Raw genomic sequence first — 15,035 nt, forward strand, 5'->3', positions numbered from 1 at the left:
CGGCGCGCGATCCCTCCGGAACCGAATCTTCGCAATCTCAACAGTCTCGATTCGGAGGCTTTGGCTCCCAGCAGGAGCTTCCGAGCAGGCCCTCATCCCAATCGAATCTCGGTCGTACGAATGCCAGACCGGCTCTCCATGCCTTGGACGCGGTGGACGAGCAGACGCGGGATTCAAGGGTGGCGACAGCGGGAGAATCTGGCTCCATGGCGCGATTGACCTCAACCTCGAGGACTAGGAAACCCTCGTTGGCGGTCAAACAGCAGCAGTTGTTGACACCGTCTTCGACCACTAGTGGTGGGCGTTTCCAGCAAGCTATTACGGCCCAGCTTCAGCAACAAGGTTGGTTTTGTATGTGTATCGCCGCTGTTACGAGGTGCTGACTGAGAAATAGACGCCGATAATGCTCGAAATCGACCTGCACCGTCGTCTTCACAAGATAGACGGCCTAAGCCGCCGCCTCCCGCCACACCGGATTTACTCGACGACGATGACGAAATTCTGGACCTGACCGGTGATGATACAGTTTTGTCATCAGACTCGGTTGCATTCGACGAGGGAGTCACGATATGGAACGAAACGCAGGCTTCAAGGCCGGAGCCACTGCCAAAGCGAGGACAGAAGAGAAAAAGCACGGAAATGAGCAAGGCAGACAGTGTCGACTCGGATTCCGACGAGTTCCCGGATATTTACAAGACGTTGGGCACGCCGGCTCCTAAGAGTAGTCGGTCAGTGAAAGCCAACAAAATTATACCGTCAAGCGTCCGTAGGGCGAACACAGATCAAGGTTTTGTCGAGGAGCGAACAGTTACGCAAACGATCAGTCGGACACAACGGACGTACAAGATGACGGACGATTCGCATGAGGATGGGACACCGCGTCGAATTCCGATGCCACTAGGAGCTCAGCAAGCCCTTGGACGGACTCCCAGCAAGGCCCTGCGGATATCGTCGAGTCCCGAGTCGAATACCAGGGCGAAGCCAGCCGTTGTGCAATCGACACAGCACCGAGCCAGGCCTCGCGTCATTCAAGATTCAGACGACGAGTTCGACGAGGGTGACCTCGATGCCGACCTCCTTGCCACACCGAGTCGAAGCACGTTTATGCCAGCTTCTGCTAGTCGTCCACGACCAACATCGGTGCCGCTGGGGAATGCAGAGTTGTCCGACGAACTTGTTGCTCCGGATACACCTTCCAAGCCTCAGACTGCAACACTATTGCCAGATGACTCTTTCGTGAGCTTCGAGCCAGAGGCCGGTCAGGATGACTCAACAAACACATTATCGCAGCCAACACCTTCGTCACAGGGACAGAAGTCTGAAGTGCTCAAGTTCATCTTGGCCCACCCAGACGCAATGGACGTTCAAGAGAAATTGATCATGGCAAAGCTCAAGCAAAACTCGGAGAACATGCGTAATGCTCTACGAGAAGGCTCCAAGGAAGACCGTATCAAGCACAAGAGCGAGAAGGAATCGCTCATGAAGCAACAATCTTCCCTGAAGGATGCGACTGATCTTCTGAAGTCTTACGTCAAGATTCAAGATGAGCACGAGGCCCTTGTGCAACACATCCTCAAAGTTTATGACGAGGACGGGGATACTGAGCAGGACGAAGTCCGCTCGGATGAGCTTGCAGAAAAAAGAAGGGACTTGGAGCAGTCAATCGAGCGGTATCTACCCAAGGTCGGTATCGATGGCGACGCCTTCATTGAAGACTATCGCAGGTCAAAGTCTGTTGTCATGAGCACTCAACCGAACAAGGCTCCATCCGGGCCATCCAGAGCTACAGAGTCGTTCGAGAGCGACAATCAGGTCATTCATCAAACACAATTTCCCGGGTCTTCGAGACTTACAGACCCGAGAGATCGCTCCCCGCCACCGTTCCCACGAAGCGGGCCACAACTACCCAAGAGCGCAAAGAAGTCTACTCCTCTGGTGACTAAAACCAGTCGAAGAGATGACTTTGAAGACAACTATTTGGACGAAATCGAAGATGACTTTGGCACATTTAATCCTTTACCTCCAGTTTCTAGGTCGGCGCCGAGTCGCAGAACCCCTGCCAAAGCATCACGCTCTCGGGTCATGGATATGTCCAGCGATTACGGCGATGAAGCAGATGCGGATATGCTCGCTCTTGCACAAGACTTTGAGTCACGGCATTCTTCGTCCGCCGAGGACACTAGTCAGCGGAGGCCCGTCTTGACTGCGACGTCTGGCAATGCCGCACAACGTCCAAAGCCTGCTGAGCCTCCCAAGAAAAGAGAGGTCTCCAAATCAAAGCTGTCGATTCCACCCGAGTTGATGAAGCACCCGTGGTCTCCAGATGTTGGCCGAGCTCTGAAAGACAGGTTCAGGATGAGAGGGTTTCGACCTAATCAGCTTGAGGCTATCAACGCCACCCTGGCCGGCAAAGACGCTTTTGTGTTGATGCCGACAGGCGGAGGAAAATCTCTCTGCTACCAGCTTCCAGCTGTTATCAACAGTGGGAAGACGAAAGGCATCACTATTGTCGTCTCTCCCCTGCTCAGTTTAATGCAAGACCAAGTCGATCACATGTCGGCAATCAATATTCAAGCGGTCTCGCTCAACGGAGAGACTCCTAGTCAAAAACGACAACATATCTTTACATCGTTCAAGGAGAGGAGTCCTGAGCTCTTCGTTCAGCTGCTTTACGTCACGCCTGAAATGCTCAACAACAGTCCATCCTTCATGAAGGCGTTATCAACACTCTACTCAGGAAAACGGCTAGCACGGATTGTCATTGACGAAGCTCATTGTGTCAGTCAGTGGGGTCACGATTTCCGACCAGATTACAAAGCTTTAGGCAAGCTTCGCAACCATTTCCCCACGGTACCCATCATTGCACTTACGGCAACGGCAACCCAAAACGTCATCGTCGATATCAAGCACAATCTGGGAATGGAGAATTGCCAGGTTTTCTGTCAGAGCTTCAACAGACCAAACCTGACGTATGAAGTCCGCATGAAGGAGAAAGATTTGGTCACCAAGATCGCCGATCTCATCCAGACGAAGTACAACGGGCAATGTGGAATTATCTACACGTTGTCGAGAAAGACATCAGAACAAGTGGCAGAGAAGCTACGAGACAAATGGGGGGTCCGGGCACATCATTACCACGCCCAAATGTCACCCGAGGACAGAATCAAAGTTCAAAGACAATGGCAGAAGGATAAAATCCATGTCGTTGTGGCAACCATTGCTTTTGGCATGGGCATCGATAAGCCTGACGTTCGTTTCGTCATCCACCACTCGGTCCCGAAAAGTTTGGAGGGCTACTACCAAGAAACGGGTCGAGCTGGCAGAGACGGCAATCCATCCGATTGTATTCTATATTACGGTTATGGAGATGTTGTGACGTTAAGGAAGATGATAGCAGATGGCGAAGGCAACGAAGCACAGAAGGAGCGGCAAAGGACGATGCTCAATCGAGTCTCTGCGTTCTGTGATAACCGGGAAAGCTGCCGCGGAGTTGAAATTCTCCGCTACTTCGGCGAGGTCTTCAATAAGGACGAGTGCAACAAGACTTGCGACAACTGTCGAGCAGGGGCCGTCTTCGAACAGCAAGACTTCTCCGACATTGCCATCGCCGCTATCCAGACTATTGGTAACCATTCGAAACTGACTATCAATCAGTGCTGTGAAATTCTCGCCGGGAAGAAATACCAAGCGAACCTTACCCAGCACCCCGAAGATCCCCACGGCATCGCCAAGAAGATGAAGAAACATGAGATTGAGCGTATTCTCGATAGGCTCACCGCTGAGGAAGCCCTCGAGGAGGAAAACGTGGTAAATAAAAGGGCCAATATTGCCATATCATACCTCATTGTAAGTTGCTTTCCTCACCTTTATTCTAACTCATCAACTAACCCAGTGCTAGGTCGGCCGTAATGCGCATCTTTTTGAAACGGGACGCCGCAAGCTGTTGTTGTCGGTACAGGTTTCCGATAGGAATAGGGAACCTTCGGTACCTAAGCCGAGAAAGCGAACGAAGAAGAACAATGATGAAGAGGAAGACGTCGACAACAGGACATCCAGGCATCTTCCACCTTCAACAAATGTGTCGTCCCCTGCGCAAGTCAGGGTCCAAACCAAGAAGAAGGGCAAGTCCGTGGCAACTGTCTTCGACACGGACGAAGAAGAAGAACAGGAGATGCTGCTACAGCAGATGGAGGAGCAGGACTTGTCACTGCACGCAAATGGTTACGCAAAGGATGGTTTCGTCATGTCGGATGACGATGACGATGCTTTCGAGCCTATGCCCCAGATTCGTGCGCGAGGCAATGCTTCCCGAGATATTGGTCCTCGCATCGAAGGAGACAGTCGGCTGGGCGAAATTGATGACTTGCACCAAGATGTCGTACACAGCTTTGTCCAAGAAGCAAAGAAGCTCGAAGAGGAGCTGCGCAATGCGCAGAGTCTCCGAAAACCGCTCTTCTCGGAGCGGAGCTTACGGGAAATGGCCATTCGATGGACCACTACATTGCCCCAGATGCGCCGCATCCCAGGTATCGAGAAAGAGAGGGTCGATAAATTTGGAAACAAGTTCATCCCTCTGATCCGCAACTTCCAGCACCAGTACAACGAGATGATGGCCAACGACACCGCTGAGATGGAGGACGCTGGCCCTTCAGACGACGTCCCGGACGACGTAGTCGACTTAATTAGTTCGGACGACGAGGACATGGAAGACGACAACGATGGAGAGGAAGAGGAGGCCTCAAAGTACTTTGGTGGCCCGCCACCGGCCCTGAGACCTGAGGTACAAGCATGGAACGAGCAAATGAGGCTGAGTGAGCTCGAGACGGCCCCCGCAACCCGAGGCTCATCGAGCACGTCAACACGGGGACGAGGGAGTTATCGAGGCGGCGGCAAGAAATTTGGTTCTCGAAAGAGCTCGGGCGCGGGCACGGGCTACAAGAAGGGAGGAGGTGTCGCCAAGAGGAAGGCCACTGGGGGAACAAGCAGAAGAAGCAGTGGCGCGGCATCGGCTTCTGGCTCCAAGAACTCGACGGTGACGAGCTACTTCGGCAGGGGTGGCAAGAAAGGCGGAGGAAGTGGTGGTGGTGGTGGCGGCAGCATCGGGATGATGCCTTATTGAAGCGAGGAATGAAAGGAAACGACAGGCATGGCTAAAGATATTCTGGGAGCGAAGAGGCTCTTCTCATGACATTGCATCACGGGGCGCGAGGGGAGGAGGGAGTCATGGCACCGAGCGGCGTTGTAACCCATGATATCGGTTTGGCACGGCGAAGGCGTCGACTTGGGTGGTTTAGTTTTTAGTCCAGCGCATTTTCTTCCGGCGCAGCGCAGGCACATCTGGCATTTTTATGTTGACAATGACTAAAAATTTTCCCCATCACGGGATTGTCATCTTTGCACCGGGTATCTTCCTGCCGTTACGTGTGATTTGCAGATGTCGGTTGGGGTTCACAACGGACATGAGAGGCTTCGACGAGGATCGTGAGGTTTGCGAAGTATCAATTTTTGCATCTTCCACCTAAACTAGCTAAACTCCCCTTTTCCCCTGCGATGGCCACTCTCCCAACTACTGTGAATACTCTCTGCCCAGTTCCCCGAGATGCCAGTGTCGATATGGGGTATAAGTCTCGTCGGGGGTTTCAATACATACGTCGTGTCGAAAACAAAAAATGGATTGATTCTCTCTTTACTTCTCTCTTTTCTCCCCCGATGGTGGTGTGTCGATTCCGTGTGCGTTGTCGACCTCCGCGTCCCTTACGAGATGGGGACCCTTAGGCTTAGGCTCTTCTTCTCTTGTCCTTCGCACACACGACTGGTCCGGGAGCTTTCCTTGCTCTCCTACTCGTCCAAGACCAGACTCCAGCCCACCTTCCGGGTATAATACTGATAACCTTCCAAAGGCCGCTGGAGAAGTCTTTCTCCCCAGTGAGAACGCCGTGCCGTAAAGCAAAAGAAGTAGAGTCGTCCGAATGGCAATGTCGTCAAGCCATCAAGGAGCGTAGTTGAATGTGTATATGTACAGTTTTGGTATCGTGCGTGACGATGTTGTTTTGGGACCCGATCAGCCCAGGTAGTGCCGTAACGTATGTTTCTGACCAGGTCATAATGTAGCGTCAAGTCCGCCAGCGGGGCTTGCCTTCCACCTTTATGCCTAGGTCTTTGCGAACTATTGGAGGGCCAGATGCTCTCCTCTGCCTCGTCAGAACGGATTCCTAACCCCTCCATCGGGGCTTGTTGTTCGCAGCCGAAGTGCTCTTAGATAGCTCGGGAAGGGTTTTGCGGGTGGCGTTTCGAGGGGTCAGACCCAGTGAAGTTTCTCTACCACTTGTACCCAACCCTTTCGGTTGTGGCAGCAAGCTGGTTCGCCGAGTTGAGGCGAGAGAGCTGGCAGGGCGACTTGGGATCCCATCATTGACCGTCAGGTGGGATCGAGCTGGTTGCAGAGAGGCGCGTCGAGTAGACTGGGACTCTAGTCCAGACGTGGATAATGACGACGACAGACGCGGCTTTGACAGCGTGTGCTGAGAATATGGGCCCGGCGAGGCGAGTCGCTCACGAAACGAAAGCTTAGAAGGCGCCCTCTTAGTTGGCGTATCTTCGGGCATCGGTGATGCTGATGACTCTCGATTGAAAGGACCGCGAATCGTAGGCAGCTTGGTGCCACCAGGCGAAGAGGATCGTGGCGTCAATGAAGAGCCCGGGCGGGGAGCGGGAGATGTCTTCTTGGCATAAGGGCTTGGCGATGTTAGGCTAAGAGGCTTGAAGTTGTGGCCAATGCCGACGTCCGTAGTGTTCGTTGAGCCGTTCCATCTTGGACGATTGGGCACCGCTGACTGAGAGTGAGTACTGCTGCCAGCGTTGCTAGCAGATGGCGTGGCAAGCCTGGATGTCATGTTCGACAGTCGAGAGCTTAAAGTCTTGCGCGCAGACGGTGTCGGTAACGATGATTGTCGATGGCCTGCAGGCTGTGCCAGGTGACTGCTGCTTGCTGAACGGTTACTCGCTGAACGGTTCCTTGCCGCCTTGGGCGTCGGGGTCATTGGGTCGAATCCGAGGCTCGACATGATGACCGAAGAAGGAGGTGAGCTGCCCGGGGTCTCGCGACCGCTTCCTATAGTTGAGCGATCATTCGATAACATGCTCGAGATAGAGTCTCTCAACTGCTGGCCCCGGTTGTCCGCTTGGACTTCGTCAACAACTACGTCCATTTCCCTCATCTCGTCCTTGATCAACTCCCACTTAGATTGCATTTCCGCATGAAGCCGGAGGATCTCGCCGTTCACCGTGAGGCGATCTTTGACGCCTTTGTCAATGATGGCCAGAACTCGTTCGATGGCAGGGCCATAGTGCGTCTTTTTTGCGTCGTAGCCTTCGATTTTCTTGATCATCGTCGGTGGGCTGCTCAGATGAACGCCGGTATCAATAGCCTCCCTCAACTTAGTCATGGATCTTTCGACGGATTCGATCATCTTCTGGGCTTGCCGTCCGGCACCACGGAAAACCAACACCCATCGGTCTTCGCCCAGTTCTTTGCGCAAGGATTCGGCGTCCTTCTCCAATTTCTTGTAGCTGCCGTCCAGCCCTTCACGTCGCATCTCCAACTCTTCGCAAGCTGTGGGAAATGACTTCTCGGCTCTGGCAGCGAACACCGCGAGTCTCATGGGAAGGAAGTCTAGCGATGCGCGCAGGGGCTGCATTCGGGCGAAAAGAGCCAGAAGACTCGAATCATCTTGCGACAAGGTAGGCGTTCCAGGAGACGTCGACCCAGGGCTCAGAGCCAGGCCTGGCAGACTGAACCGGTTTTGCGTCTGCGCCTTTACTACTGGCGCGGGGGTGTCTTCCACAATGTTCTCAAGATCACCAATGTCGACGCCGTCGCCGGACGTGGCGGCTATGAGAGACTTGTGGCGACGCTCCTCCATCTCGAAGACAAGGCGGCTTAGCTCGTCCATTTCCGTCTGAATGTCCCCAAGAACAGAATTCCAGAGTTCCTCCCATTCCATGGCAAGTTCAACCTGGCCCTTGACTGTGTTCAGCGTCGCTTTGATATTGGCCCACTCTTCGATGATGGACTCCATTTGAGAGACGGCGCGGAGGAGGTCCTCGGGCGGAACGTTGGCGATATCTTCGCGGACCTGTAGCTCCTCAATGGCACTAACGTAAACTTTGATCAAATCCTCGAAGCGATGGATGGCAAGTTCGACCTCTTCCAGGCCTTCGCGACCGCCTGCGGAGGCCCACTCGACGTCATCGTCGCTGTCCAATCCACTGATAACCTCGGACGCCTTATTTATCCAACTTCTAATCTGCTCGGCAGCATTGATGAGGGCCTTCGAGGCAACCTGCGCGGTCGGGATAGCGGAAACTTTACTAGAGAGGGACTCGGCGTCCGGGAGTTGGAGCGACGTCAGCTGGGCTAGCTGATTGGCAAATGATGCGCGCGATAATGTGTAGATGGATCCGGGACGCTGGTGACTGGGGTTGAAGTACGAGGCTAGATCAGGCGTAAACTCGGCTTGCGGGACGGGCGGCGTGTCCTTCGGGGGCGGAGGGGGTGGTAAGTCGGAGTCATTCTGAGAGGCGCTTCGCTCCAGGTGTTCTCGTCGTGTTTCAAGCTGTACTTTTGTGCCATTTCCATTGGTGTGGTCGGGCAGGCGGTATTTGTGTGTCTCCATGTCCAGCGGTGCTGTTGTTGTGATCTCGGGTAGGACGAGAGACGCGCCTAGGGCAACGTCTGCAGTGGAAAGCAACACCTCAGTGCCGTGCTCGTCTGTTGAGGTTACGGATGGTGTTTTAGAAGCTTCGGAAGGCTTGTGATGTACGATGCCCTTCCACGGACGACCGCGGCGATGAATAATGGACTCGATCGAGTTCGTCTTAAGTTTCTCGTCGAGCTGGCGAATTTGATCTTCGGGCAGTCGGCCAATGTTGTCTTGTTGGTTGGGCGACGAATCTGCTGATTTCTTGTGAGTGGCCAAACCAAGTGCTTTGAGACGTGCAGCTAGACCAGGCGAAGGTTTGCGCGGTTGTGTTGATTTGTTTGCGTTGGGTGAGCCAGAAGGTGATGAAGTGGCAAGGTGCGAAGATGTCGATTTGCTGCGGGTAGTGCTTGCGGGCGAACTGGAGGGATTGTTTTCGGTGTTGGCGATGGTATTGTTGTTGTTTACGACATCGAATGGGGCTTGCAGCTGGAAAAGTTCGGGGCTAGAGACGTCAGCGAAGCCCAGGTCCAGGTCCAGGTCCACTGTCGGGGCCTGTGTTTGGACCCCGGGGTGCTGTGGGTGCTGTAGTTGGTGGGAGATGTTGGCGTCGGCATTGGCGGCGTCAGCGGTTATGGCGGTACTGCTGCAGTTGGCCTCCGCCTCTGCCTCTCCCACAGACGCTCCCCCAGCCGACATTTATTCGTGCGTTGCTATTATTCCTTGACAAGGGAAGCTTCATCCGAGTCGCCGACCACGGTCCTGCTTGAACCTAAGGCGGCCGACCCCGCGTGCCTCCGTAGAGACAATACTGTACGTGTCCAGTCAGGACGGACGACAAGGACGGAGCGCTGGGTCGTGGGTTGGCTGGGTCCGGTGGTCCTGAGCTTGAGTGATAACTGGGTCGTGTTGACTGATTCTCGCCGGGTTCAGTCGGTTTAGCCGCAGGCCGCCGAAAGAGAGGGAACGAGGAGCGGCGCTGGAATGCTGGGAATGCTGGATGCCTGGGCGAACTTCTCAAGGGCACTGTTGTCAATGCCTTGGTCGGTGGGGATCGGCGAATGCAGTTACAGGGGAGATGAACGATGTAGAGAGATTGGAAGAGGGCGAGCTGGTGACAGGGACTGTCGAGGAGCCGAATGACGGGAATGCAATGGTTATTGGCGTAGGAGCGCGTGCGCTGCAGCAGAATGGGATTGCGCGACGCCCGTGGTTCGCTGGCGTCGTTCTTTGGGCGACCACGCGTTTGGGTTGGGATGCAGCGGCGCAGCCTCTTAGTAGGTCAGGTAAGGCAGAGAACAGGAGGGCGACGTCGATCGGACCGTCCGGCCTTGTCTAGGGTGGGAAAGCGTCGGTATGGTATGTACGAGTCGGTTCGTTCGGTATGAGTGAGCACTGAGGTGAGATAAACGGACAGTAATGCGTTGGAAGTTGGAGGCCAGAAGCGTAAGGAAGAACGTGGCGGCGGATCGACTCGCAGCCGGCGGAATGTCAGTCGATCGCGACCTTAATTGGTTCTCATTGCTTGGATCCGGCTGCTGGCGAAGATGCTGGGTTGGTCCCTGCTCAAGCGCAAACGTAGAAAAGGGTAGTTGTAAGAAAGTACGGAAGGAAACGAGAGGTAGAGAGCGATTGACGGGGAGATGCTTCCCAAGATGTCTGTCTGGTGGTGAATAAAGCCGTAATGAAGCAGAATAATACAAGCCAAGAAAAAGAATATGAAGTAAGGTAGGTGGGTAATGGAAGGTAATGGCAGCAAACAAGCTGTAACTGCAACGGTAACGGTATGTGAGGGAGCGACGAAGAAGGGCAAGAGCCAAAAAGATGCAACAGGACGAAAAGAGAAGGAAAGAAGGCGCTGGTCTAGATGGAAGAAGGAAAGAGCAAGAGAGGGAAAGAAGACGGGATAGATTGCCTTCCCAATTGAACCACCTAGATTGACTTAGACTGGAATCCAACCCAAGTTGGGGCTCGTTGGAATGGGCTGCGACGGGACAAGGACCTCGGAGTCGGAGGCATGCACAAGGCACAAACAAAACCTCGCAATCTTTTCTCTTCAATCTTCTACCACGGATTCCCGCAGCGCTTTATTGATTTAGTCACAAAACCACAAATACCACGGTGCATACGAGGCTACCTCACCTCCGACTTCTCCATCGTCAATGTTACACGGAGTCCTTAACTCAGTATGGTCCGGCCGAGATAGACTCCAGTTCAAGAACGAATCCGAGTCAAGCACACGCTGAATCGGGCTTGGGATACTCCATCAACCTTTCTCTTCTCGCTAGACACGGTGCATCATTACCATCAACAGCAACCAGGCTCGAGAGCTTGAGGTAATATACACGGTCTTCATCCAGACTCTGCATCTCTGAATCTACCACGGGCGCTGAAGAAGCCCGCCTGTCAACTTTAACGGAACAGGGCGAAACTTCCCCATCCAGTCGCTGTGGAAGCTCCATCTCTTACGACGAGTGATGAAACGCCTACCGAACCCTCGGCTTGTCGTGCGTGCGACTCTTACGTATCCGTACCATCTTTCCGACAAACACGGGGAAGGGAATGAGTTTCTGCGACGTTGATAATTTCCTCGTGCTTTACATTAAACCACAGCCAATCAGAGAGTTATGTCGAGACTTATTGCGACGACATTGACATAACCAATACGTTCACAGATAACTCCTGGATCTTCCCTCGGCCAGATTTCACTTTGTCTGAGGGCGAATCATAACGGACATATCTCATTGATTGTGTCTTATTCGAACCGCTCATAACCTCCGCCTGTTGGTCATCATCATCTCAAGCCGAGATGCTGCTTCTGGCTGGTTTTTCAAAGCAGCCAACCATGACTCAATAGTCGCTCAGCAAGATGCACTAACTCATCTACCCCGAGCCAATGAAGCCCAAGCCATCACATAAATGAGCCAGCGATTTCTCCCGTCCGTCCTCGTCGCTCACGAACTCGTGGTTCGTGATCCTGGTGACCCTAGAAGCCGGTAGGTGGGACACCACCTTTTCAAAGACAGCCTTCCCGAACCCTGGATATATTTCCCGCAAGTTACAACGTCGCAACGCAGTGTCACCGTCGTGGCATTTGAAGCCTCTCCTCCACGCCTTCTCTCTCGTCTGACCCTCTGCCCAACCGTGAAGAAGGTGTTCCCAGTTCCGGACTGGTGATCCGCCGCCAGCTCAGGAGCCCTGGCAAGTTCGGAGGTTGATGGAAGATTAGACGAGCTGGGGTGACCCTGCTTCTTGGGACGGCGGATCGGGGCCCGTGGGCCGTCTTCCCTCTTCCCTGCAGCTCGCATTCCCAGAGAGTTGGACATGTGTTCTTCGGCCACAGGCGGGCGACACGCGGTGGCTGCCGCCGTTGCATTGGTTGCGGGTTGGCTGGCCAATTGGCCCAACGTCTCCTCTGCGTTTCAAAGAAGCACCGCACAAGCCAGGCGTGCCTGATGTTTCTCGTGTGTGCCAGCTTCAGAACAAAAGCTGCATTGCTCTGGCCGAGCGTGACGCAACGTAGCGATGAAATAGAAATATGCGGGTTTTCGATAGTGGGCGGCTTGAGCCGTGGCATGCTACCGATGCATATTGCTCTGCATCATAAGCTGTCCGGCTTATGCAAGGGCCAGGCGAGTTCCCGACGACATATGACGTCTTGCCGCTGGTTACCATTTGGGTACAGTATCTTTCAGCATAATTGTTCGCAGCTCTCGCAGCTCTCGCAGCTCTATCTGTTTCCATCAGTCTGTTGCAGGAGGATATGGGTAACATGTAGTCTAGCATTTAGTGAACGCTGCCGAGGACCAACATGTTTCGTCCTAGTTAATAACTGGGACCAAAGTGGATGGAGACATCATTGTTAGTCGACCAAACTTCGCTTGTAATGATGGCTTGCATATCACCTGCATTACCGTCAACGTGGCTGGGGTCAGAATTGGTACAAGGATATGGAAAATGTTAGCGATCGTAAGTTATTGCATTTAAGAGACAAGAAACTAGAGCCTGAATACGGAACTAAACATTGACAGAGGAGATGGGAGAAAAGAAAACAATAGGCGTTGTCTGTCATTGAGACGTCAAGCAACCACGAATTCTGACAATGTTTCCTGTTTGCACATTTACATCCCAGGAAGGTTCATTTAACAGAGTCCCCAGGTAATAGCGGCTTTCACAACCGCCCTTGGTATTTGAGCCGGCGAGCAGTTCAGCCGATCAGTTTCATATTCCCTTACCTCTTGGATTGTATTTGCGTCAAATGCATGAGTCGAACTCGAACGTTGTGACGCACTTTCCCATTTACCCAAGAAGCTGCCACCCAGCTCTTGCGGAGTTAAAATGCCCCTTGCCTTGAGGAATTACCACCAGATCGACGCCATCCATATCAGCCCGTCGGCAATATGGGGATGCCCAACTCCGACCTACGTAGTGACAAGGTCGGCACGGAACAATGATCTGGAGACCTAACGGGAGAGACCGCGGGTAAGGCAAGATGGGCAGGTCAAGGCAGGTTTCAATTGCACTACGACCCTTGCCGCCATGTGGCCGAAGGTGCGCAATCAACACCAAGTTTTCGCTTCGATATGCTTCCTTGACCATTCCCCATGTATCGCTTCGTTCTCGCGATCTTGTGGGCGTGAAATAGACCTCTTGTTAGCCGATCAACCGCTCAGGGCTTGTGAGGCAACCCGTGAACCCGTGTCTGGGATTGACGAGGGGTGCCAATCTCGATGTCGGGAAACGCGGAGCGGAGGCGTCTGGTGGAATGAGATTATCCACAAGAGCCTTGTTGCCTGGACGAGCTGCTGGAGATTTGGTTTAAAATTTGAGCCCCTGAGAATGCCATCGCCGCGGGAATCGGATAGAATGAGGTCGGGAATAAGGGAACCGTGGCTCAACAGGACGAGGAGGATTCGATCGTGGTTGGTACGTCGTTGAATTCGCTGCAAAAACCTTCGCTGGTTGTCTTCATTGAATGTCCAAGTACTTGGCTGCATATCGTTGCTGTGTCGCCTTGACTGAGTTCTCTAGATGCCTGTCTTCCTTGGGGTACACGATCTCATTGGTCTGTTCCCTCTGCATGCTGCCGGACTCAAGGGCGGAACACTGCATAAGAAGACGATCGTCCCCTCTAGCTGGCTAGTGACAGAAGGTAAACTTGAGGTTTATCGAAATACTGACATATTACTCGTAACTTGTGAAGGGATCTTGCCTCTGACGCTAGCAACCCACCAACACAATACGGATACACGTCACATCCAAGTGCAGTATCAGAGTTCCATTATTTTTATACATTGCTCTATCGACAGCCCAGCGCGGAAGCTAGGTACTTAGGACCAATATTTCTCGCAATTCCAAGCCAGTGAGCGGCGCCGCATTGCTTTGTTGATATTGGACCTCCGCTAACTTGGCGTCCAGACGGTAATAACTGTCCGTACTGACTTGGTTGGTTTCTTCATCAGAAGTGTCCGTATGTCATACCGAATTTCGACCATACCGCGGTAACGGATACCGGGCTTGCGTGCAAAAGGAAGCAGGCACAACGTCTCCCGTTTCACGCGTTGCATGATCCATCCATCCATCCCTTCGTCTCCTCTTCTTCCTCCCCCCACCTTCGGAGAAGACGCGACGTTCAATTTAAACCGTCCCTCCCTGGCGATCCACGCGCCACTCCATTGGACCCCCAATTTGCCTGCTGGAGAACTGATCACAGAGATCAATTCCAATTTGGCTCTCACCCCCTTTCCCCTCCAGATTCTACGAAGTCCAGAGCTCCCAGAAAGCCCGAGAGTCTCCACTGACGCAGCTGGCCACGGGAAGGATCTGGGAAAAAGAAGCCGGCCCTGACGAACAAAACACTCACTGCACCCGCACTTCCTACCTGCGCTGTGGCCGACAGCCCAACACAAACCCCTGACGCCGGAAAGTCGCGTCGTGTCACAGCTCGCAGCACAACCTTACCCTGTCGTTCCCTTGCCCGGTTTACCTTTCCGTTGGATCCTGGCCTGGTCTTGTCTTTCCAGTCCGCCTTCGCCTGCCCTACCGGTTTACCAATCGACCAGCTGCCGCCTGTTTACCGGCCGGGGTAGTGAATAAGTCCAGTAAACTTTCTGGCCGCCGCTTCTTCCAGCTTGGAAACTGTCCGTTGACCAACTCGCTTCACTCTTTACCTGAACCTACCTTGTCTTCTCTTACCTCACCTCACTTTACGAAATAATACGCCGCACGTCTATCGAATCACCAGCACACGTTTATCAGTCAGGATCTCGTTTCGTCACCTTCTGGACGCTGCTGTGCACCCAGTTACCTCGACCGCTGCCCTTCAGCTCCCTTCCT

At 53.4% G+C, this 15,035-nt stretch overlaps 2 protein-coding genes across 2 annotated transcripts; one reads left to right on the plus strand and one right to left on the minus strand.

Annotated features, from left to right (window-relative positions):
- Positions 1-269: 269 nt before the first annotated feature.
- CkaCkLH20_02647 (RecQ family ATP-dependent DNA helicase) lies at positions 270-5,119 on the plus strand (the record flags this gene model as incomplete). The annotated part of the gene is made up of 3 exons (XM_038885366.1): positions 270-342; positions 395-3,846; positions 3,899-5,119. 3 exons carry the CDS (start codon positions 270-272, stop codon positions 5,117-5,119), a joined length of 4,746 nt encoding a protein of 1,581 aa, XP_038749297.1.
- A 1,877-nt stretch (positions 5,120-6,996) lies between these two features.
- Positions 6,997-9,398, minus strand: CkaCkLH20_02648 (uncharacterized protein; the record flags this gene model as incomplete). The annotated part of the gene is made up of 2 exons (XM_038885367.1): positions 6,997-7,111; positions 7,162-9,398. The coding sequence occupies 2 exons, from the start codon at positions 9,396-9,398 to the stop codon at positions 6,997-6,999; spliced, it is 2,352 nt and encodes a 783-aa protein (XP_038749298.1).
- Positions 9,399-15,035: the final 5,637 nt, after the last annotated feature.

This window comes from Colletotrichum karsti, assembly GCF_011947395.1.
Source record: "Colletotrichum karsti strain CkLH20 chromosome Unknown Scaffold6, whole genome shotgun sequence".
In the NCBI taxonomy this organism is placed as follows: Eukaryota; Fungi; Ascomycota; class Sordariomycetes; order Glomerellales; family Glomerellaceae; genus Colletotrichum; species Colletotrichum karsti.